The sequence below is a fragment of the Osmerus eperlanus genome, chromosome 10 (assembly GCF_963692335.1).
Source record: "Osmerus eperlanus chromosome 10, fOsmEpe2.1, whole genome shotgun sequence".
Taxonomy (NCBI): domain Eukaryota; kingdom Metazoa; phylum Chordata; class Actinopteri; order Osmeriformes; family Osmeridae; genus Osmerus; species Osmerus eperlanus.
Window position 1 is genome coordinate 4,964,364 of NC_085027.1, and position 26,255 is coordinate 4,990,618.

Sequence of the window (26,255 nt, forward strand, 5' to 3'; positions counted from 1 at the left end):
AAAATATAACAAGACCATTGTGCTACAGAAGTCCCTTAATTTCTAACAAATAGAAAACAATGGGCATCGTGATTTGATTATACAGCCAGACCAGTTACAGTGTACGTCCTTTTCAAAAACCAACTAAGGTACATGAAGGTTCCCTGTTCCCATGATGGATAATGGTCACAGAAACAACTACATGCCTCGGTGCTTTGTTAACTTTATGCCTTCAGGTCCGTATAGACTTCGAGCAAACATTGACACCCTTCTGCAAAGTGCAAATTCCTCCACCGTAGTCTGTACAGACCATCAAACACTGGTTAAGAGGCCATGTGTATCCAGCAGGGATCAAATACCAGTATCCTGGCTCACCAAAGTCAGAGCCTCGACCATTAGAATAATTTGACATTTCCGAGGTCTTGTGGAGGTGCTCAAGCCAGGATAACTTATCATGAGGGTGACTTAAAACTGGGGAAATGTGCCAGTCAGCTTTGAGAAACAACAACAACCGATTTAAATGTCATTCTAGACCTACAGACACCTTACACAAACTGTAGCCTAGCCCACTGAACCCTCGTCCAAAGCCGTAAGAAAGTGTGAACTTCCAATCTCAGCTGTCTTAACCTACCCCACCCATGAGGTTGGAAACATTTGAACACCTGTGATGGGATAGGGTTAGCACTGAAACCCTGAGCCTCAACCAAGCTAGCAGCTCAACATTTGCTGAAACAATCTATCCTTATGGGAAAACCAAGAATAGAACCTCCTAAAGCAAGACTGGGGAAAAGGCAGAGCAGAGGGGAGGAACACATTTCCAACACTTAAATGCTTGTGAACTCAACAATACATGCTACGCTTCCAGGGGAATTCCAACACAGGAGGTAATTTCCAGTGTGGTTACTATTCAAGTGTCAGAAATAATCCTTGATGTGTTATGAATGTTGAAATTGCACCAACAAATAAACGCAGGGCTCTGTTCTGGGCCATCAGCAAACTGTTCATAATGAAGTCAACCCGACACGAACCCCGCTTGACACACAAACTGAGAGACGTTCGTTAGTCAGACATACATCGTGCACAAGGCTAAACAAGGTCATAGGGTCAAAAGGAAATGACAAAAGGCCATCAAAAGAATCAGATAGTATGGTCCACAGAACACATGTGGCTTCATGAGTGTCGCGCAAGTCCACACTGCGATAGCAATGTGGTGGTCACATACAAGTGGTGGGCACCTGATTACGGTCATTTTTGTCCCGGTGACTAAGCGGCATGAGTCTATGGAGCGAACCATGCCAACAGGGCATTCTGCCAGAGCCACAGTCCAGCAATAGCAAAGGTGCTCAGCTGCAACCTCAAACACATTGCTGGGCAGATCCTCTTTCAGCGGGGATGAGATGACAGTTCAGTTGGCCTGGGCCGAACCCCTAAAATTAAGAGGGGGGGTGGGGGGGTAGGTGTACTGTGTCAATCTGGATTTGGCCCAGAGGCCATTGAACCATCTTAGGGATACAGTTTGATGGGAAGGTATCATATCCTATGTCTTATTTTGCCATATAAACATTTTCAATGGGCTAATATTACAGTATATTAGGCAAGACCTTCTAAAGTATTGTGGTGAGCCCTTTCCCTTAAATAAAAACATAAAACAGTCCAGCAGTATGTCAAAAGACAAGCCTGTCTTATTATTTAATCAGGGTCAGTATCGCACACATTGCTTTCTAATGTTTGCAGAGATCTAATACATGAAAAAGGGCAGTCAACATAAACCAATCAAATTGAAAATATTTTTGTATTCTAATCTAACAAGAAAACAGAACTATAGCTTTGTAAACAACACACAGTGCAAGTAATTAGCTTATACTGACACACTTGAAATATTTATAGCCAAAGTGCTTTCCTACATCCGTTCCTAGAAGATACTTAGAAGCTGGTAAATCGAGAACTAGGTCTAAAAGTAATTCAAGTCATTTTATCTGTCTGAAAGATAAAAACAGACACTGGCCTATCAAGACCTAAATACTGATTGGCGCGAACCCTTGGACTTAGACTCTAGATAGTGGGGTTGCATGTTTTCGAATATCAAGTTTGGATCTCAGAGACTACTGAAAGAAGATTTAAAAACAGATACCATATTAAACATTCTTGTTTAATATCTCAACGATTGTTTAGAATATACAGTTAGGTCCATAAATATTTGGACATTGACACAATTTTCATCATTTTGGCTCTGTATACCCCCACAATGGATTTGAAATGAAACAATCAAGATGTGCTTTAAGTGAAGACTTTCAGCTTTAATTTCAGGGTATTTACATCCAAATCAGGTGAACGGTGTAGGAATTACAACACATTTTATATGTGGCCCCCCCCTTTTTAAGGGACCAAAAGTAATTGGACAAACTAACATAATCATAAATCTAATTGTCACTTTTAATACTTGGTTGCAAATCCTTTGCAGTCAATGACAGCCTGAAGTCTGGAACCCATAGACATCACCAGACGCTGGGTTTCGTCCCTGGTGATGCTCTGCCAGGCCTCTACTGCAACTGTCTTCAGTTCCTGCTTGTTCTTGGGGCATTTTCCCTTCAGTTTTGTCTTTAGCAAGTGAAATGCATGCTCAATTGGATTTAGGTCAGGTGATTGACTTGGCCATTGCAGAACATTACACTTCTTTGCCTTAAAAAACTCTTTGGTTGCTTTCGCAGTATGCTTCGGGTCATTGTCCATCTGCACTGTGAAGCGCCGTCCTATGAGTTCTGAAGCATTTGGCTGAATCTGAGCAGATAATATTGCCAGAAACACTTCAGAATTCATCCTACTGCTTTTGTCAGCAGTCACATCATCGATAAATACAAGGGAACCTGTTCCATTGGCAGCCATACATGCCCACGCCATAACACTACCTCCACCATGCTTCACTGATGAGGTGGTATGCTTTGGATCATGAGCAGTTCCTTCCCTTCTCCATACTCTTCTCTTCCCATCATTCAGGTACCAGTTGATCTTGGTCTCATCTGTCCATAGGATGTTGTTCCAGAACTGTACATGGTCTTTTAGATGTTTTTTGGCAAACTCTAATCTGGTCTTCCTGTTTTTGAGACTCACCAATGGTTTACATCTTGTGGTGAACCCTCTGTATTTACTCTGGTGAAGTCTTCTCTTAATTTTTTACTTTGACACAGATACGCCTACCTCCTGGAGAGTGTTCTTGATCTGGCCAACTGTTGTGAAGGGGTTTTTCTTCACCAGGGAAAGAATTCTTCTGTCATCCACCACAGTTGTTTTCCCTGTTCTTCCGGGTCTTTTGGTGTTGCTGAGCTCACCAGTGCGTTCTTTCTTTTTAAGAATGTACCAAACAGTTGATTTGGCCACACCTAATGTTTTTGCTATCTCTCTGATAGGTTTGTTTTGATTTTTCAGCCTAACGATGGCTTGCTTCACTGATGGTGACAGCTCTTTGGACTTCATATTGAGAGTTGACAGCAACAGATTCCAAACACAAATACCATACTTGAAATGAACTCTAGAACTTTTATCTGCTCCTTGTCAATGAAATAACGAACTCCCATGAGGGAATAACATACACCTGGCCATGGAACAGCTGAGCAGCCAATTGTCCAATTACTTTTGGTCCCTTAAAAAGGGGGGGGGCCACATATAAAATGTATTGTAATTCCTACACTGTTCACCTGATTTGGATGTAAATACCCTGAAATTAAAGCTGAAAGTCTGCACTTAAAGCACATCTTGATTGTTTCATTTCAAATCCATTGTGGTGGTATACAGAGACAACATGATGAAAATTGTGTCAATGTCCAAATATTTATGGACCTAACTGTAGTTGACCAATTCAAGATTAGATTTCTGATTAGGGAGACTTCTTACACGGGAGTCAGGTGGCTGAGCGGTTAGAAAATCGGGCTAGTAATCAGAAGGTTGCTGGTTCGATTTCCGGTTGTGTCAAATGACGTTGTGTCCTTGGGCAAGGCACTTCACCCTACTTGCCTCGGGGGAATGTCCCTGTACTTACTGTAAGTCGCTCTGGATAAGAGCATCTGCTAAATGACTAAATGTAAATGTTTACAGTCCTGTAGCAAGATAATGCTTCAGGTCAGGCAAACCATTTAATGCTGGTCTAAGGGCATCTTTTAAAATTGCGGATTTTTTCAGAACAGAAGATATGGACATGGGGAAGGCATCAATTTCAAATCAGTGTACAGTATACAAATACAATATGAGGGAATCAGAGAGAAGTGAGATATATCTGGCAGGGAGCCATATGTTGATTCGCTATGCAAATGATAAGTAATGTATGCAAGTTAAAGGTTGGTGGGCTAGACAGTATATTCACTTACTTTCCATTGAAAACAAAAAACGTACATTAGCATCTTGATTGTGCATGTCTGTCAGACATATAGTATACTGTAGTATTTCATCAGTTGCTGTTGGCAGCTTCTTGGGATGGCTACGGCTGTGACTTAGAATGCCGCGTGTGTTGCCTGCTGCTAATTTTAACTGCTCATATGAGAATGTGGGTGGGACAGAAGCAAACTGGGTCTGGGTCTCCTTCTCTCTGTCTTGGTCCAAACTAAGGGTTAACCCTTGTGTTATCTTCGGGTCATTCTGACCCATCAGCCGTGTGACCCACCGTCGTATTGCGACAAATTTACCTCATACAAAAACAAAGTGAAGCATTTTCTTTTAACCGTTGGGCTGTCGCAGACCCCCCACATTGCAAAGGTTAAAAGAAAATTATTTTTATTTGTTTTTGTATTGGGTAAAACTGGGTAAACACAACGATGGTTCGTTATGAACCTTTGGGTCATGTGACCCGAAGGCAGCACAAGGGTTAAGCACAGGCAGGCACGACGACAGCTTTGAACTTCAAAGGAGACCGGCCACAGTCCTGGAATCTTGTGATTTGACTCTTCTGTTAAAGGTTCCTCATGCCAACCATCTTGTCGTTAACGTGCTCTATGACAGCCACGTCTGAGTCTGCGGCTCCTAAATGACTGCATGTGTTTAGCATCTTTCAACACTAGCCCTGAAAGGTGCATTTGCTGCATTACAAGTAACTGCTGTGACTCATGTGAACCACCACCTACAATGGTGATTCATTCTTAAGATACACCACTACTGCCATCATTTAAAATGGCTCCAAACATCAACTCATTCTTCACACATCCTCATCTACCCAGGCACCAATTGCATCGTGTTCCCCTTCCAGGTCTCATCTCGAACCCCTTTAGCCTGAGTGAATCCACCCCTGAACAGAGCCACGACCTGGGCTAGGGACTGAGCATCCACTCCCCTCCCTTGGTCTAAAACGTTTATACGGCACATCCTGTGATTACGCCGCCGACCGGGTCAGCAGCCTTGACCGCTCATTACTTCCTCTCTCTGGTCTGTGGTGACAGCAGAGGCCTCACTCAGAGCAGAATACAGACGGGATCGATACATTAGCAGAGCCCTGGTGATTAACTCCTCCACGACCAGATGCTGCTAGCGTCAGAGGTCTTTAAGTGCCATAAACACATGGCCGACAATCAGCGCTTCTCTTGTCTTCCCTGAGACACATTGTACAGTGGGCCTGTGGTAGTTTCATGTGAAATACTAACCACAATCCCTGAACCAAACAACACGTCAATCAACTCAATACATGGACAGTGGGCCTGTGGTAGTTTCATGTGAAATACTAACCACAATCCCTGAACCAAACAACACGTCAATCAACTCAATACATGGACAGTCATTAGGATAGAATCAGCACAAAACCTATATTACGCTATATTATCATAGAAAAGAGCATGCCTAAAAAGTTGTTGTACACCCCACTATATACTCATTCTGATCATTTAGGTACCCAACAATAGGGTGTATACTTAACTATATAAATTGCATTCATGGGCACCTAAAAGACAGTTCTCTTCTCACTAAAAGCAGTTTCATAAAAGGCTCAATTGTGATTATAAATACTGCCTCTATTCATGTCACTGATGGCAACACCGATAATTAAACAAGTGAACCATTGAAACAGAGAGCATATTTGTCAATCACACTGCTTGGAGAGATTGAAGCTTAGACATGCTAATAATGTACTGGATGAATGCACACATTTCAAAGGTCACAGCATTTGCAAAATACGAGAGAAAGAAACCTTTTGATTAATGCTTTTGGTTCATGCATGTTCGATCTTTGGTCAGTATGGAGAATGAACTAGATGGACAGGGCTGCACACCGAGTATTCATAATTCCTAATCATCTGTCAATCAACTTTGAAAGAATGAGAGACCATTCTCCCAGCCCAAACACGTCCCTCCAATAATACCAGTGAGAGGAGTATAAACAAAAAGGATGGCAGACCCAAAATACGAGTAATATCAGCAGATGCAACAAAACCAATCTGGAAGGTGTCACAACAGAGCACTCCATCTTCCCCCAAGGAATTACATACACAGAGTGCATCATACAAGGCCATGTGTCTTTTGTGACACACCAAGGACTAAGCAGGAGGATTTACTTTGGCTCATAAAACTGCCAAAAAACCTCACTTGCACAGCAAACATGTCAAGCATCCCTGTCGCAGTCTCGAATGACCATGTCAGCCTCTTAACAAGCACTGAACACATCGTTTAACCTACAACAGTGCAGTCCATCACATATGACAGTGAATATGTACTGTAAATTAACCAACAGCCTGTGTGATGAAATGTTTTGATATACCATTTGCTTATTTGATAGATATGTAGTTTAAATATGCCCTGGCACAACCACAATCAATAAGATTCTCTAATAGGCTGCTCTATGCAAGGGGTGTGGCACCCGCATGTACTGCAAGTGAACACAGCATCGTTGTATCACGCTGTAGTCTAGTATCAGAGATCGGAACCATGAGCTTCCGAATAAAAAACAATGCAACATATATATTTTCCAGCATTGGTAAAACATATATCATGGTCTTCTCAAATTGTCATGGGACATTCTGTATTATTGAAACACGTGTAACAACAGTAGGCTAGGCTAACGGAAAATATGAAGCTGACAGACTTTTAAAAGCAGTCTAAACTAGCCTGTATATTTACTGGTTTTACGGTTGCTTTCAAGCAGAGCACCTGTTCGTAAACAATCTATGGCTATTCCTTTATGCATTTTTACAAACAAAGTTGATGCCACAACCATACACCAAAGCCGAAACGGTTTATTGTCGGCCACTAGACTACGAGGAAAACTTCCCAAATCTGTACATACCCAGCCGTCAAATAATTCTATTTATCTCTGACAAAGTTTAGGAAAACTGTCAAGGTGCCTGGTGTCGTACAGAACAGCGGTGGGACAGAGTTTGGGTTTAGCCTAATGGCGGCTTAATTTTGTTACCTCAAGCTCCATTCAGCACGCAATAACCGCCTGATTACACCTGATGCAGGCTTCAATTTGTATAAGAAAAGTGAGAAGTACAACTGTAACGCTGAATTACTTTGTAGCCAAATGGTAGACGCACCTACGCCAATATAGCACAGCCTGTTTTACAACATGCCCAATTTGGGAATCTTATAACACTGCTCGATAGCAGAAAAAAACATATCCCCACACATCAAACGCAATCTAACATTGTGCCAACCTAGGCAACTCTAATAAGTGATCAAATGGCCTACCAAATGTATCAACCTTTCACAAATGCTCTGCGCAGGCTATGAAATGTAATTTTAAAAGTCGTTCAAGTTATCTGTACCAAACAATATAAATGAATGAAAGACTCTAAGAAAATGCATTATTTCAACACAAACAAGCCATCAGACACCCGACTACGATTAGAACAAATAACTAAATAATTTTCTTCAAACATTCCCCTGCTGGATCCATTCATCAGACAGGCAAGCTTCGATGTAACCTTGCCTGCAGTAATGCAATGCCTAAGTTGCATGCACAATTTATATTCAAGCCTGGCCAGAGGAGGTCAAATTTCGACGACTATTGGCAAAGAATGAATAGGAAAATAATTCTGTAAAATGCGCAATCATACCTGCGAATCTTCTACAGTTTCATTGCAAGAAGCCAGCCTTCAGATGCACATAACCAACACTCCTGTCCCTCTAGAGAGAAAAAACCTCGTTGTGGAAATCTCCAAATGGCTAAATAGTAGGCAGAAGCGTTTGAACCCCGGCGTTCGCCAAATACTTATGTACGAAGGAAGAGCAACGTCGTGGGAATTGTATGGGTAGAACAACATAAAGTAAATATATAACAATATTAAACGTTGTTTTTGCATCAGTGTGGAAACTTACTTAATTTAAAGCCATCTGGACATCGTCAGCTACGCCAGTGAAACAGAGTCGCAAGATTCGAGGTTTGTCTCCGGTATGAAGCCGGCTGAGCCTGGGATAAAAACGCGCGTCTCAACCAATACATGAAGGGGAGGGGGGATTTGTAACCCTTCGCTCTTAAAGAGGAAACGCGTCATATCCGAGGGACTTTAAGTGCGTTGTAGTCCATTTAGTTATTACAAAATAATGGGGCTACAATCAGATGAACCTATCATTATACTTACTATTGTTATCTGTGTCAAACAGATGAGTGAATGTAAAAATCGGAGACGCAAAAAACTGTTGAGTCACAAGTGAGCTGTAGAAAGGGAACAAGCTAATTTTGAGTGATTTAACTGATACTGTTGGTCATCTTTCATCTAATATGTTACTAAGCAACACGTTTTTCAACAAAAGGTATTTTCTATTGCTCTGTCCCTAATTGATTATATGCATACTTGTGGTCTGTGCATAGGTTATAATACTAAAGGCTAATGATGAAAATAAACCAACAACATTTTCTTTAAAGATTTTACATACATTTTTGTTTCACTCTGACACATTTCCATGTTCTGTGATTTTCTTTGAACAAGTAGCCACAGGCAGTGAACATGCTCTCAAGTTGGCTACATAAGTCTGTCAGCACCACATGAAAGACTGACTTAAGGAAAAACCTGTATCTTATCACTCTTATAAGATAACTTCATATTCTACATTATAAAAAATCCGAATGGATCAAAATAACTTTGTGTGAGCCTCTCTGTGGCTAATACAGATTTTTAAACCTTTTTTCAGCTTTATTGGACAGAGACAGGAAGTATAGGGGAGAGAGAAGGAAACAGGCATGCAGAAATGGCTCATGCCAGAATCAAACCCTGGGGGCTGCCTCAGTCTATATGGTACACAGCCTACCCGGTGAGGCACTGTGGTGCCCTAAGATATAATTTTGACTGCCTAAAAGACTACTGTTGAGGGTAATTTGCACTGTAATGAGCTATTTGTTATACTGATACAAAGATTCTATAATCTGAAATTATTAAGATGTTTTAAGATTTGAGTAGATGAAAATAGTCAAAATTATGCAAATTCTCTTCTTTCTCCATACATAATCCATACTCAGATTTACCTATTTTATGATTGTAACTGGATATTGTTTTCACACACCAGATCAGCATTTTTCATTACAGGTGTGCACCATGACTGTTAAAATTATTCAGAAAAATAACGCCATCTGAAATATGTAAATGCTGCCACCTTGTGGTTGAATATGAGAAACATTTCACTAGCAGCATTGAGAAAATAAAGAGGCATTTTTATGAATAATACCATTTTATAAACATGTGTTCAGTTGCATAGTTTAATACAATACATATAAGTTAATTAATATTCCAAACATTAATTTTCAGACAAAAAAAAAAAAATGGTCATGACTTGTTGAAAAATATATATTGTCTCATGATTAAGGTAACTGCTCTACTTATTCAGTCTCCATCTCTTTGGGGCTTGGTTTTTGGATGGCAGACTCCATGCCTGGAAGGATGGTTCTCCTCCTGGCAGCAGTCTCTATTTGCTGCACCCGCTCCACATCCCAGGGATGGCTGACAAAACTTAGCACTTCCCCGTTCTCCACACTGCCCGCCCTGCCCACCCGCCCTGTTCGGTGAATGTAGTCAGTGTGGGACTCGGGAAAGTCATAGTTGACCACCAGTCGGACCCTCTGTGTGTCCAGGCCACGAGAGGCAATGTCTGTGCAGATCAACACATCCACCTGACCTTTCTGAAAGGACCGGAAGATCCCAGCCCTCACTGCTGCGGGCATCTCCCCCTGCAGACGGACATGGCGCACTCCCATTTCCTCAAGGGAGTAGCCAAGCCAGTTGACAGTGGCTGACTTGTTGCAGAAAACAAGCACCCCATGCTTCTCCGGCTCTGTCTGCTTCAGGGCTTGGTGGAGCTCTAACAGCTTATCAGCTCCCTTCACCTTCAAGAAGGTCTGCTTGACATGGGGCATTAGGTAATGCAACATCTTGCTCTTGATGGTCACTATGCTGCCTAGATCAGTCACCTGGCTGAGGACATCACCCACACCCCCAGGGAAGGTGGCTCCGACCACCACCAGCTGGGATTTGGGGTTGGGTCCACGGGTCTCAGAAGGCTCACTGGCTACCTGAGTGTGGACCAGGATGCTCTCCAGCATGCCTGCAAAACTGGGGTCAAACATGGTGTCAGCTTCGTCCACTACAAAGACTCTCAGTTCACTCAGATCCAAGTAGCGCCTCCGTAAGGCTTTGACCATAGCTCCGGGGGTGGCCACCAATACATCCGGAGGACCCTTATCAAAGGCTAGCTTGATGTCACCCACTCCCTTCCCTCCTCCCACAGTCTTTACTAGCAAGCCCAATGGGGTACACAAGGTCTTGGCAACAGCTGATACCTGGTCAGCTAGTTCCCTCGCAGGCACAAGAACCACTGAACGAATCTTGGGTGCAGTGTCAATGTAATCCTCTGACTCCTTTTCACTCTGGAGTTTATGAACAATAGGCAGCAGGTAACTCAGTGTTTTTCCACTTCCTGTCTCTGCAGCGCACAAAATGTTGTGACCTTTTAGGATTTTGGGGATGGTCTGAAGTTGCACTGTGGTGGGGTGCGTTATGTTCATGGTGCTCAAAACCTCCAACAACTCTGAAGAGAGACAAAGGTTTTGAAATGTCACAGATTTCTTCTTTTTCTCGGTTTCCTCCAACTGGCACTCACTGACGAAGGACGGGACATGCTGGGTGTTGTTAACGATGAAATAGTCACCGAATGATTTGTTATGTTTCCATCCTTTGGAGGACAGTACAGGCTCCTCAAACTTGCCAAGGGTATAACTTGCCGACTGGTTCAGCTGAGGATTCTTGCTCTGTATTAGCAGCTTGCCGGGTTTAGATGTGGCGATTTTGTTCTTGCCCCTCATCTGCTTCACGCCTTCGACCTGTTTCTGCATATACCTGGGAATACGAATGACCACCGACTCTTTGGTGGTTGCTGTTTGACAAGCACTGTATAAACTGATGGTTCCATGAACATGAAACCGGAACATGTTCTTTGATGAGTAAATGTTGTTAGATAAGTATGATCTGGACAATAAATAGCCGATCTTCGCTGACTGCATTTCAATAATGGAATAAACTTCAGTTATCTAGCTAGAAAAAAAGTCCGGAAAACACGTCTACCTCAATTCTGCCAGTGAAATGTTTTGCTGTCGTGCATCACGGAATAATTATCTAATCTTTTTATTTCCTGTGCCTATTGGGATAAGTATTGCATTGCCTTAAGATGATAAGACAACATAGCTAACATACATGTGTTTGTGGCGATTGACGATGACGTCAAGTCGTCGCGAGCGATGACTCACCAAGAGCACCATCCCGGTGTTGTGCCATCCGATGCACGACTCTCTGGAGAGGCACCCCCATCCGCGGGAGCGAGCGCAAACCACTCGGAATCCAAAAGTGAAGGATTTCGTCTTGATATCGCAACCAAACGGAGAGGAGACAGCTGTCTCACATTATACTTTCTTTGTTATAAAATTCAAGAGAAGAATGTCGGTTATCTGTGTAAACAACAGAATAACAGATGTTATTCTCAACACAAAATCCTTTGAACCTATACATAAGAAGAGCCATGTGAAATACTTTGAACCTGCTAAACAAAATACATTTCCTTTGGTAATCATATCTGGGGTTTATTTCCTGTGTTGGATGACGAATTTTGAGGATTTTGTGTTGAGAATAACATCTGTTATTTACACAGAACACCGACATTCTCCTTTTGAATTATATAACAAAGAAAGTATAATGTGAGACATCTGTCTCCCCTCCGTTTGGTTGCGATATCAAGACGAAATCCTTCACTTTTTGATTCCGAGTGGTTCACGCGCTCTCGCGAGGGGGTGCCTCTCATGAAAGCCGTGCATAAAACGGCGGATGCAGAATTTATCTCTAGAAAAACAACACAAAAAACAACACAAAACTATTAAAAACCAAGATAATTTGGGTTCATATACAACTTTACTGATGTGTCATTACAACCTGTATATATAGGTACTGCTTTGTACAGCATTGACTTATTTTATGTAACATAATTATAATAGTCATGCACAAAAAATGATGGAAAAAGTAGTGACAAATGGATCGAAATGATTATCTGATGTCTAGCTAGAATGAACTTCTGTGAAGTCTCTTTTGAGATGCCGTCCAAAGCTATGACTTCACATTCCTATGACCATTCCTAACTCCTCTCACCCCTGTGCATTATATAATCCTAATATTGGCCAATGGATAGTCTGGCTATTGTCATGAATCAGCAGAAGAAGTCTGACCCCTGTTCTCAATAATGCTGTATGCTAAATGGGTCACCATTGGTAAGAGCAGTGTCATCGACACAATTGTCAGTCCATGTCCATGTGACACCAAATGCTGGCCAAGTCCCCAGGGGATGACAGCCAAAGGACCCCAAGTTCAATGTACTGTTGAAGTGTTCAATGTAAAATATTGGCCACAGGCAAGGTACACCTCTGTATTTGATTAGATTAGATTGCTTCCAGCTAAAGCCACATCTTTTACTGTGCTGTTCTCTTTGTAAATGCTCCCTTGGAATAATCAGAACATTGGGTCATGCATTTCTGAGAGAACATCATCCTAGGAACCTCTCTGTGGTGCAGTCACCCCCACCCTACTGCACCCCACCCCACCTTAGACCACCACACCACCCTAGACCAAAGTGGATTCAAAGGCAGGGGAGGGGGAAATACCCATGTAGGCTTCCAGCAACAGTCACTTTTAGTCCAAGATAGCTTCTGCCATGTGTTCACTGAGCTGTCACATGTATTGATCCTTCATCAGGCACAGTTCCCATGTGATGAATGAATTGGCTAAGCGATTGATTTCCTGTTGGCTTTAGAACATCACACATATGCTTTCAGTAATAGGGTGTTGTTGTCACGTGTAGGTTTATGTAGCCTTGGTAACTTCTGTTTAATTTCCTCCTCATTGGAGACCTTTAGGGCTATTTCTATTAACAGCCAGTAGAGTGCAGCATATAGCAGGCCAGGAACACCACAACGTTTAGAACCCTTGTTCAACGAAGACTCTACAATCTTGGCATAAAGAGTAGATTATTGTATTATGTTCATAAAACCACTACTTTAATGTTGGAAATACCATAAATGCAGACATTGTTTGCAAAATCAAGAGGGGATTCATTCTGTTGCATAGTTTTGATGTAGTTAATTTGGATACATTAACTAATTATCTCTTATTAAGGTATTTGATCAGTTGATCAGTGTTCTGTTCATTAGTTTGTTTTTGCTGCATTTCATTTTGCAACATTTTTTCATTGCAACTTAAACCTCAATCCTTGAAAGAGTGACACCTTTCAAACAGGACCAGTGCGGGGGTAGAGATTGTTTTGCCTCACAACTTTCTTTACAAGAACTAACCACATCTACACCCTCCCACACAATCTGTGGATAATGTTCTTTATCTTCTTCCTTTAAAGGTCATCAGAGAAAATAAGAGATACCTGAATTGAACAGCAATTGGTCTGAAGACAGTGATGTAGAGAAACAAGAGCAATATTGACATATTCCAATGTTTAAGAGGGACACAATGTTATCATACTGCCATAATACTTTCATGGCAGTTTTTTATACGTTTGTTTTAAATGTTATAACATGTAACTGTTTTACATTCACATCTGTCTTGTTCATCTATATTGGTCTGGCTTCAAAGTTATGTAAATAAAACAAATGTGAAATATATGAATATACATGAAGGAATTAAAAGGGGAGTTATTAATGCTAATGATGAATAATTAACAATAATTTGATTCATCTCACAGTTTGTTGGTCGATAACTGCCATTTTCTAACTAAAATTCTTAATAATTATGTACAATATTTGTCAAAATAATCCATATTTAAGATCTGCATCAAGAAAGATAGAGAAGTATTCTGTTTAGTATAGGTATAGCCGACAAACATCGACAAAAGTCACATTTCCTGCTGGTAATAATCCCTTTGTTTAAAAAAAATATTGGTTCTAATATAATGTTTTGCATTTGTTATTGACTGTTAATGAAAGTTAGATGTAAGAGCTTGTGTTTGGAAATGAAGACCACAGGAAATGTGATATTGATGCTTTTGCATGCATTTGTGAACTTCGTGTCTGTACGCCCACATGCTTCTTCTTTCACTCTGCTGTGTGTTCCCTGTCACCATTACATGATAAGATGGTTCTGTCTGCTGTGTAGGCAATTTTATGTCATAAGGATAAATACATTTTCGTACAGAAGTACATCTGTGTTTTCAAGTTTTGGCCATCACAATTTTGTGAAGACAGTATCACAAGAAAAGTTTATAATTTATACTGCTCCTAATTCATTTAATCAAATTAGCATTTATTTTTGTTTGTCTACATACTTTCACCTTCATCCATACAGTTTGTGTTTGTGTGACTCACACATCGACAACGTAATACTTCATTGTAGAACTTCTGTAAAGAACATAGAGTACAAAGAAAAATATGTTTTCTTTTAGCAATATCTAATAGTTGCCCATCTAAGATCCACATCTGCTTGTATTGTTGGAATAGTTCCCTTCAAGTACATTGCTTGAAGGGAACTATTTCAACTGCTATTTCAATCAAATTAGCATTTATTTTTGTTTGTCTACATACTTTCACCTTCATCCATACAGTTTGTGTTTGTGTGACTCACACATCGACAACGTAATACTTCATTGTAGAACTTCTGTAAAGAACATAGAGTACAAAGAAAAATATGTTTTCTTTTAGCAATATCTAATAGTTGCCCATCTAAGATCCACATCTGCTTGTATTGTTTGAATAGTTCCCTTCAAGTACATTGCTTGAAGGGAACTATTTCAACTGCTTCTTACATACGACCTGCAAACAGATGGCTGTACTCTGTTCTTCTCACAGATTTGCTCTGTATAAGAACTCACAGCTTTCCACTTTGTAATTTGCAAGACTGCATAGCTCCAGACTGACCTCTAAGTGACCAGAAGAGGATCAAGAGGTTAAGAGTGTATCGTGTCATTATAGTTTCCAATCTGGCCTTGGCTTGTCTCCTCAAAATATAATCTTAAGAGAGGTGAGACATAGCTGGTATAGTCAAATTGTCGATGGTTTGCAGACAAACAAAATAAAAATGAACTGAGAAATTATTGGAAAATATATACATAACACAAGGACCAAAAGTGTTGCTAGACCAGACCGTAACCCGGTCGCCAATTCCAGATTTTACTGACATGACCCACATGATACTTTAAAAAGGGATCATTCTGGAGTCAATATTGCACATAGGATGTACATTCATTAAAACAAGGATTTAAGAGGTTCGTTTGTAGAGTTATACCAGGCACCCATGGTTTGATTTTCCTCCACTAATGGCGCACACATTTCGTATCTTTTTTATCAATCCTAATAACCGATTTCAGTCATTTGGTAGTACATTATTGTCAAACTGTTGCTCCTACCAGCAAAGCAAGCATAGTTCGGGCAACTGGCAGGTTGTTATAACTTAATACTTGAAATACAATCAAAATAGACATCCAGCATTTTAGGATAAATACATTAAACTACACCCGTAGCAAGATATTTAAAGACAGATACGTGTGTGCGTGTGGTGTGCGCGTGTGTGTGTATGTTCTGTTGTCTGTCTATCGAGTTTGCTGACGTCACTGCTGGAACTGCCCTGTCACGCGCTGTTAGTAGAAGTTGGGATAGAAGCTCTGGTAGAGAGAGAGGGGCAATTTTACCGACAACCTTGTCCCTGTCTTGTTGACACCAAACATCTATATATCAATTTCGCGCGTGTGTGGTTTAAAGAACACGTGCGTAGTAGGACAGACTTTTACGTGTAGGAATAGAAGCGTCGGGGAGTGAGCACATTTTGGATTTGTATTCAAGGAGGAAAACTAGTCCAACGTTCGCTAGTCTCTAGAATTTTATGAGCTAAACAAAAAGTTTGGCTTTCCATTTAGTAAATGTTGTGACAGAGCCCACGGAAGAGTTTTGCGCTAGCCGTCGAGTGACGGATCAACCCGAGCTGTCAAACCCGAGCTGTCAACCCCGATGACTACTGCAAACTGCACCGGTAATGAGGAGTTGGACTTCAGACTGATGTTCGGAGAGGACGGGCAACAGCAGTCGCTAGGCCCCGCAGGTCAGTGTGTTCCCCTTGTTCAAAATAGTAGGGCAAGTAGTTAAACTCACTAGGCACAGTTTTCTACAACTACTACCTACAGAACTTGTAGCTAGCCTACAGTAGGCTACAACTGCCACATGCAACTATTGGTTGCAACACGCTACCAGTTGCGTAGCCTACATCAAATACTTGTATTTATTTACCATAGAAAATGTTTATAATAAGTCGTGTTACATATAGGCCTACTCACATTTAGCAGTAAACAACATCGCAACAGCAGTCAGTTTGTACCGTCATGCATGGCCACAGATTGTCTTATCAAAACTGGCGCGTTTTGCCTATATCGCGCGGTATAAATTAGGCTATACAGTAATATCCCCAAAAACATCTGAAGGCAAGTATTGTAGTACTACAACAGTACATGTTAACTATTATGGTGTTACTCAAAATACATAAACTGAACTATAAGCCCCTTTAAATCGACATTTAATACGGCAGGAGTGAAAACATTTCTGCCAGAATATTATGCCCGAGAATCGTTTTCTTTTTTCATTTGTTTTTAGAATGTAGGGAAGTGTAACATAAAATAGACATCAAAAAGTCTAAAACCTGTTGGAGCAGTTTAACATCTGTATGTACATTATGCTATTTTATAGAATTTATAATCAATCAGTAAAAATAATTTGGATTTAAATTAGGTGGATCTGGTGAATTCCCCTCTGGCCGACACGATAGAACAAAATCTCTTCTCAGTGCTTGGTCAAATCTTACTTTGACCTTCTTATGAATAGAACGTATTCAATCTGACAACCATTTTCAACGCAGTGACAAACCAAACGTACAACGTTTTATCAATAGATAACTAATAAATATGTCACCTTGCAGACACAGTAATCTGCTGCAGTATGACCTTAAGAGGACCCAATATATGCCTGCCATCATCGGTATAGTAATGTGTGAAAAACTGCCTGACCAAGTGGGCATTTGAATTCTGGTGATGCAAAATACCAAGAGCTGAAATTCGTAGGGATAGGGATAGACTAGGCTACTATTTTGATTATTTGAAAGTAATAAGATTTTGTCGGCGTGAAATAGCTTAGTAATTACTCTATATGGTACAATAACTGTATCTGTATATCACTCTTTTTATTGCTTTTAATTTAGGCTAAAGCTTTGAGCAGGACCCAACGTGACTGCTGCTACTAGCATATGGTCTGAGCTTGAGCCTTGGTATTTACTACTGTATGCTAGTCAGAACTTGCATCTCATTGCTCTGCTGGGTATCTGGTACTTTCTAAAGTTGGTGTAGTCTACGCAGGACTAGGTGACATTTGTTTAACAACAACTTTCTCTGAAACTAGTGGTGGAACTAAATATATTGAATCAATTACATGTGTAGTCCTTCAGCTGCAATCAATGCAGAGTTAAGGGTGTTCTTTTCATGGAGCTCTGGCAAAATCACGAACCAATGTTGGCAAAAAAGCTCTAACCAACCAACTCCAAACACATTTTCCCCAGATTAAACATACCTTTAATTTGGAGAGAGAAGTGAAGGGGAAAAAGTGACGTTGGAATAGGCATAAGAATAAAAGTGCCACTGTGCAAGCGGGTTTAATCTGGTTGGACTGAATGGTTTGGCCTGTGCCTATACACATGAATAACTGGCGTGTAAGGCAGCATCTTACAGCCAGAGTTACAGTTGCAGTAGCACTCCAAAGCCAAATTGGTTCCTCTCTCTTCTGCCCAGCCTCAAGTCATGGCTCATTGTGCAAGAATATCTGGCAGCCTCCTGTATTATCTTAGTTTTTAGGTAGCACTGGGTGATTACTAATTTTTATTTTCATAACCTAAATCATATGTCAACAAACAGTTTTATCCCTATTCAACCCAACCCACTGAAGAATATATTCCACAGTAGTAGGCTATGCTGTCATCATATCATTGGATAGCTGATATTGTACTGAGTATTTCAAAGATATTGTGTGAGCATTCCTTGGCAGTGACAAATGTTTGTCTCTCACCACTCATGCTTTAAGTCATCCTGAGTTAAGACATGCTATGTTTGTTGAGGTAGGCCTAGACTGTTGTAAAAGTTTTTGTAAGACCTGTTGAGAAAGCACCTGTGCCTATGACGACCCACCCCATTCCTACCCATACTTATCTGGTGTACTATGGTGAAAGCATACCTGGCTACAACTATGTTGTACAATGTTGGATTCTCTTTTTTGACAAAATGCATGTTTCATGGAATAGTATACATACCTTGTTTAAATAAAATGGTTACGTTGGATATCATGTCTGATAGATGCCTTGGCCTCATCGCTAATATTTCAGTGTATGACAGTCGTATTGTTAAGCCAGATGCATGAGAGTTGGCAACTGTGACATATACTGTAGGCCTACAGTAGAATTTATTGACAGTATACAGAGTATTATACTGTAATGTATAAACACGCAACACCCTTTAAAAGACTACAGTATGAATAGATCTTCCTGGCAAACTGGCATGGTGATGTGGCACAGAAGGTGGCAGAATTAGAGGCTTGGGGGTCAGTGCGCTGAGAGGAGAAATGGCCTCATTGGGTGGAAGGCTAGAGGTAGTGTAAGGGGGAGAAGTGCCCTCTCTGGGTTGTAGAGGATCAGGGCTCCAGTAGAGGTCTCTGGCTATGTGCCCAGACATGCCATGTGGGGTTCAGATGGCAGTGGAATGAAAGAAGGGGCGGTAGTGGGGGTGGGGGTATGTGGATGGCTTTCTCGCTCCTGCAAGGAGAACTGGAACGGGAAAGAGTTATCTAACTCTCCTTGTCTTTTCCTTTTTCTACCCTATTTTTGTCACCCTCTGTCTCTCTCTCTCTGTCTCCCCCTCTCTCTTTTTCTCTGCCGGTCGCTTTCTCTCACCTCCTGGGGCCTGTCTGGCTGCTCCTAGTCTGTCATCATAGCAGACCTGAGCTGTGCAGGCCTCGACAGGGACCACCGAACCACAGCTCTTTCTCTCTCTTTCTCTCACTCCTTTCTCAGGCTATGAGAGACCACCGTTAACTGTGAGTGACTGATCTAGCCTAATGAAGTCTCCAGATGCCAGCTTAGCATATCCACTTAGCTAGAATCAGGTTTGATTTGGCTCGGGGGGGAGGGGGGGGGGGGAAGCAAGGATGACATCTTGGCATCCTGTAACGGAATGCTGTTTGAGAGTTTGATGTTGAAACTTAGTATTATTGAGTCATAGATAAAAGTCAGTGATGAAATCATCCATGTGACAATTCAGTCAGAGAAAGCTACTCTTTGGCGGTTCTAGCTGTTGCTCAGTGTCTGGACTCCTGACTCGGGCTGTCTTGGCCGTGGGAAAGACTGAAATTACATCGCTCTCATGGTGGACTATTTTGAGCTCCCAGAGAGAGTGGCAGAAGGCAGGCGGCAGGTTTCAGAGCGCCGTTAGAGCAGGAGTCCACGAGCAGCGTCTGAAGCTGTCCAGTCTGAGCACCGCTTTACCGTCTAACGGGAGTCAGCAGCGGAAGAATGCTGTGTGCCACGTCACCAGGTGAGTGGCTGTCAGCTCCCAAACACCGCCCAGGTGTGTGTGTGTCTGTGCGAACGATCAGAGCAGGCTACATAGTCCATCCTGTAGTGTGTCTGAGTGAAACAAAATAAGAAGTAGAGTTGGGGAATAAAGAAATGTCTTGTGTACACTAACATTTACCATTTGTTTGTTGAAAATCATATTTAGAAATTGAAAAGGCAGTACTTCAGCCAAAGCTAATGTGCACAATGGAGTCATTAGTACAGGGCATTGCCCAGAAGCTCTGTCAGTGAGTAATTCCCTGTACTGAACCCCATATGTTTCACACAGTGGCAGTTCTAGACATGTGTCTTCAGTAAAACTCAATTTGAAAGGGTAGTGGGAGGCCATAGCAGTACAGTAGTTGCGCCTGTGACACAAGTCCTTACCTGGGTCAGTCCGCATGGCCGAGAATCAAGATGAGCCCACCTCAGAGGTCTACACGTGGGGCTAGCTCACCATGTGTGTGCCCCCTAACCCCGAGGGGTCCATCTCCCCGGAGTGATGAGAGAGACGTTTGTTTCCCGGGGCGAGGCACGAGCAGCAATGTGTGGCATCTGTCTAGTTTAAATATAGTTTAACTCGAGCCACCGCTGGTTGCACTGCATCAACAGGCTACAGGAATGTTGCACCAGAGAGAAAGTCTTTGAACTCTTGCATTTACGCTTTTCTTTTTTGGTCCTCACTGCCCCCTCCTCCCCTCCAACCTCTCCATGTTGTGTTGAGAGGCGGGGCCCGTTGCACCGAGGGTAGTATCCCACTTTATTTTAGGCTGTGCCTCCAAGCTAAATATCTATTAGGCTAATGCTCAATATTGGCACCTCTAGCCTGTGCAAGTCATTTGTGTTCTAAAACTACCCAGCCCCACTGTGATAACAGTCATGGTGCTTCTTAGATCTTTGTTGATAGGCTAAGTTTGTTGATCCTATCCCGGGTCTTGTCTTATCATGATTGGCTTGTCTCAGGAAACTGATGTAAAACACTTCAAATTCCATACAGTGGGTAAGTTTAGGCTGAATTATTTTGTTTGTTTGACTTTGTTACTCTAGCCTTTAAGATGAAAGAATTTGACTATCTGATAACCGGGGAGTAACAGTTTGTTGTAGTTTGGGGAAATCCATGGCACTCCACAAAGCCAGGCTTGCGTGTACGTTATGGTCTTCTTGCAAAAGCTGCCAGACATAAAGATGTGATATAGAGATGCCACATTGTGTGTATATGTGCGTTTAGACTTCAGGCATTTAGCAGGGGCCTGTAAAGTATATTGAAGAGGCCCCAGTGAGCAAAACAGAGGTCTCCTTAAGCTGCTCACAGCCAGAGTCAGGGCTACAGCCTCGGCCTATATCTACCCAGGGACACACTACTTCCTTCCTATTCACAAGGTCCCTAAGGCACTCCCTCCCCATCTCTCGCTGCCTTCCCCCCTCTCTGCTTGCCATGGTTGCACAATTCACTCAGAGGCCCTGCACTGCTGTTACAGTAGTGTAATTAACTTGAGAGAGGGTGGTAGAGGAGGGGGGGGGGGAGCGGGCATCAGTAGCAGTGGCTGCTGGGAAGGGAAATGAAGATATAGTGAGCCTGGTTAAGACACTCCAGTTTGGATGGAGTTGGTGCTGTGGAAGAAGTGAGGACATGTTGAGAGTAAATTTTTTGAATGCTAGTAGTGTAGTTGTTGGTACTATTTTGAATCCAAACAGTCATTTCAGTAGTATTTTTTTAATAAAAAGGAAATTGTTGAAAACATAATTGCTGAGCTAAACAGATTTTCTGAGCCTTCTTTTGCTTCTCACTGTATTTGTCAGTTGGATAATAGACCTATTCAGTTGCTCTGCACTTGCCCAGACTCACAGTTTGCAAATGTCAATGTCAATTTCTCTCCTGCTCTCTCTCTCTCTCTCTCTCTCTCTCTCTCTCTCTCTCTCTCTCTCTCTCTCTCTCTCTCTCTCTCTCTCTCTCTCTCTCTCTCTCTCTCTCTCTCTCTCTCACTCACACACAGACACATACTCAAATGCACACAGGACTCTCTCTCCCTCTCTTTTTTTCTCTTTCTATTTCTAACTCTCTCTCTCCCTCTTTCTGGTTCGTTGTCTGGTTCAGGCACATGCACAGTCAGCCCTGACAGATTGTTTAAATGTCACCCCTGCGAGCAGTAGCCTCTGATGTTATCTTCTCTAGGTTACTGCAGGCCTCTGGACCAGCCTGTGCTCACCACTATGCACCACACAGGGCAATCATTTAATGTGCTGTGGCAGTGCGTTCATCCTGACTTCTGAAAGAATAACATAGTATTTCGCAACTGTCTATCAATCTTTCTCACTGCTTTGCTTAATACAAAATTAAAAAACAAGTAACACAAACTTTTTTTTGTGCGGTTCATTTAAAATTCTAGTGCACATGATAGTTGGCGTGTGACTAGAGGGCACTGGTCATGTATTTTAGACCATATGTTAATTTGGGCCGAGCCAGCCTCTGCGGGGTGCAGCTTGGGTGTGGTGAAGCAGAGCAGGGCAAGATAAAGACATATGAGCATAATGGGAAGATGTATGTTAACAATTTAATTAGCGACTTTTGTTACATTTTCTACGCTGTCAAAGATATCCGTGGCATCAAAATATATTGCATAAATATTTAGCTTACTCTCCACACACCCCACCCTTTTGGTCATAGCTACACACACACACACACACACACACAAACACACTTGTTCAACAGTAGGTCTGGCCTCAACCCCCTCTTCAGGCTGCAGGGCCACAGGTGTAGGCCAGCCCTGGGAGTATGTGTGTGAGTCTGTGTGCGTCACAGAGTGTTTAGAAGAGGAGGCAGCCAGCCAGAAGCTGTTCTTGGAAAGAACAGGAGGAAGGAATTAAATTGGTTATAAAGCTACCCTCAGTGCTCTTAACGATGGGATGCATCAGAACCAATTTCCCAAATGTAGATTTGAATTTTTGCTGGCACAGATGATAACTAGAGAGGGTACAATTTCTGGGGAAATTGTAGGGTGTGCTTGCTTGCGTCGGTTGCACAGGGGTCCGTTTTTGAATGACATTTTTACAACTGATATTTCTGTATATTTTATATAAAAATGCATACTTATTATTTATAAAGATGACATAGATTTAAAAGCATTTTTTTTTTTGCTGCTCATTTACAACTGAAAATACGAGTGAAGTGTAGAATGAAATAGATGTCTTCTCATTTCCCCTGCAAGAGGCAGCCTCATCGTTGAAACAAAACGAATAAATTGGGCAGACCGGTGTAAAAATTTACCTAATCTCTATGACTTAAACGTCATTTTAAGTTTTTCCCTTCTCATGATAATTTCAGGCATTTAGCCTACTCATTGCATTCATTCATTAATAAAGAACCCCCTTTGAAGATTATTCTACGACGTTACCCGGCAGTAGAAGATGGAATCGCGATTCAAACAGTACCATCTGCTAACTGAAAATATGCCCCCCAAAACGTAAATAAGCTTGACATTTATTTAGTGGAAAATCGCTCATTCATAAAAAGCTCACTGGTAGCGATCATCGTCAGTAACAACGCAAAATGCGATATAGCCCTGTGTGGAGAAGCTGCCCCGGTAAATTGTACTACTACGGTACAGTACTAGACTACTGCTGTGTTCGTCTTGGTAGCGATTGCGTTGGTTGAATTGGATTTAACGTTCCGTTGTACGGTTTAAAATGAAATTAATTATTTTCATGAACAGATTGACAACGTTTAGGCTGTGGCAATGAAGTTCAGGTTAGTAGTTAGATAGACTTTTGATTTAAGTAAGGGGAGTGCCGAACATGTTCTGTCGCCGTTTGACTTCCTAAACAGCTGTGTAGTGTAGATGTTTTTGTAGTGTGTCTCACGTAAGCTACAGCGTTGCAGTGAGCTACACTGGTTTGAAACCACAGGTAATGGTAATTTCACCAACAAATTGTTTACTAATGTCAGAATAAATCCTACAACGAAAATGTATATGTGAGGAATGTTTATTTTAACGATTGAAAACAGATAACGCTACATCATAGACCACTGTAGTATGTGTTGCCCGGGCAACACAGGCTAATGTCATGATGCTAATACTTCAGTGACATAGTAGACTACTGTTTCCGAAAGTAGATGTACTTCCTTAATAATATCATCTTATACTGTACATTACACATGACAATTGTGTGTCATATAACAAAGTAAAATGAGTAAATAGTTATCACCCTGGCCTCTTTGCTTGTGGCGTTTCTGCAGCTGCCTTGCAGTAAAGCTATAGTTAGCCTAGCTATCCCCCAAGTTAACAGATGCGAAACGAATGTTCTGCCAAAGGTAGTCACGCGTGTTTTCGTGACGTTAGTGACGTAGTGACGTTAGTAACGTCAGTGACTGTGGCTAGCAAATTAGCCACCGTTAGCTTCACTTTTCGCCACAAAAACTTAACTTCAGCCTAAACCATGCAACGGAACGTAAATTCCAATAGAAGCAACTCAATCGCTACCAAGACGAAACTTTGGACACCTACTTTGTCTATGTAGGCCAAATATTGACTGAGTTTTAGGGGGGCAAAAAGAATAATAATAATAATATATATGTGAGAGAACAAAGGTTGTTCCCTTGCCGAAGGCAAAGCACACCCAATGATTGGGTTAGCCAACTTCCTTAAAAAGCGATAAGTCACAAAAGTATTATTGCGGTGAGGTAGCCAGGAGCACTTGAACAGGGGAAACTTGCCTGCTGAAATCCTGGAGCGGGGGGGGGGGGGGGGGGTGGTGAAAGCAGAGCCGTTTCTAATCAACCTGCCTCTCTAACAAAGGGAACCCAGGCTTAAGTTACCCCAGCTCACACACACACACACCCTACAGTACCCTGTATAGTATTAATGAAGGAAACGTCATTGACAAAAAAAACAAAAAGGTAACGACAGGACTCTGTGACACGGTTCTTCAAGTCCAGAGCAGAAAAGTAGGATGAGTAGAAAACGGAGTGGGAGGGGTGACAGGGCCTGCTATGTAGTGTCCCCTGCTATGGAGTGTCCCCCCTCCCCAGCCCCCCCCCCACCCTCTTTGTGTGTGACGTGGGTTGGATCCAGGATTTGGTCCGTGTCACAGAGCCAGCAACCGCAGACTGGGGCAGCCTCCTCCAGTTGCCGTGAGGGCAGGACGCAGCACACCTCCGTGCCAGTGACCAGTGTCTCCACCGGGGCGATTTCCAGCTATTATTAGCTTAGGAACAGCAAAGCCGCTTAGAGCTCTTTATTTAACCGGATCGGCAGTCTGATGTGTGGGCACTTCACTCGTGTATGACGCACTGTGTTGCCAGGTGGAGCAGGGGGCTTCTTGGCATTGCTGTCTGTGACCCCCATTCACTAGCCTGGTACTGTATGAGGCCCAGCTGAACCCTACCGAAATCCCTATTCCCTGCTCATAGTTGGGGTTCAGATTTAGCCCGGGCAACATCTTACTGTGTGTCTGTTCCACATGACCCCTTCCTTTGTCTTTCCCCTCAACCCGCTTTACTGAAATGCCTCTCTCTGCCTTTCCTCTGAAAGCAGGTGGTTGTGGTCTGGCTCTGACAGGGTGCTTTCCCACTCAGCCTCCAGCTGATGAAGCCCCTCACCAGGTATTAGGTGGCGGGCTAATCTTGGCCCATTGGGGGGGTGGGGGTAGGGGGGTTAGCCAAGGGGAACTATCCACCCCCTTCCCGCCACCCAGTCGGACGCCCCCACCACATGCCCTTTCCCACATCCCCTCCCTCCCCCAGCACCAGAGTGAAGAGGCCTGGGCATCGGCAGAGGGAGTTTGCATTCGTCATCTAAGGAGCTGGAAGGGTCTAGACAGAGACCACGTGGGTTACCACCACCATGCCATAAAACATTCTTCAAAGGACCTCTCAGACTGGCCAGAGGAGCTTTTACACATTCTCGAGCGCACAGGAAAAGTGCACACTCATCGTTTGTTCATACGCAGACATTTCGATGATTGCTCAAAGTATGTAGCATTTCATTGACAGGCTGTCGTGGCGGTTGAGTGATGTGATTCTACTCAAAAATTCAAAAATGCTGAATTAAGTTGAAGTTGAATCCGTAAAATATTGGATCAGTAGCTGTCTGACTAGACTCATTCCATCTGTATGCGGCCAGTGTCTGTAGGCACTCTGACTCCTCGGTTGAGAGGAGGGCTCATTTTTAATTGAGAAGTTGTAGACTCTCTCTGGCCTGTTATTGTC

At 42.3% G+C, this 26,255-nt stretch overlaps 2 protein-coding genes across 4 annotated transcripts in view; both read right to left on the reverse strand.

Moving 5' to 3' along the window:
- tln2a (talin 2a) overlaps positions 1 to 8,100 on the reverse strand; it is a 65,524-nt gene extending 57,424 nt beyond the window's left edge. For both annotated transcript variants that reach the window (XM_062471038.1, XM_062471037.1), the window contains exon 1: positions 8,003 to 8,100. The gene's annotated coding sequence lies outside the window, so the exon portion shown is untranslated. The remainder of the gene's footprint in view (positions 1 to 8,002) is intronic.
- A 1,474-nt stretch (positions 8,101 to 9,574) lies between these two features.
- On the reverse strand, positions 9,575 to 11,739 carry ddx28 (DEAD (Asp-Glu-Ala-Asp) box polypeptide 28). Of its 2 annotated transcripts, XM_062471861.1 has the most exons (2): positions 11,680 to 11,739; positions 9,575 to 11,332 (listed from the first exon to the last, which is right to left on the reverse strand). In XM_062471861.1, exon 2 carries the CDS (start codon positions 11,266 to 11,268, stop codon positions 9,760 to 9,762), a length of 1,509 nt encoding a protein of 502 aa, XP_062327845.1. In that variant the 5' UTR covers positions 11,269 to 11,332; positions 11,680 to 11,739; the 3' UTR covers positions 9,575 to 9,759. The 2 variants fall into 2 exon arrangements, with proteins under 2 accessions (XP_062327845.1, XP_062327844.1); XM_062471860.1 differs by lacking the exon at positions 11,680 to 11,739 and having other exon boundaries at positions 9,575 to 11,663.
- Positions 11,740 to 26,255: the final 14,516 nt, after the last annotated feature.

Coding starts and splice junctions, on each gene's coding strand:
- ddx28 (XM_062471860.1), bottom strand. CDS start 11,436: ATGCAGTCAGCGAAGATCGGCTATTTATTGTCCAGATCATACTTATCT.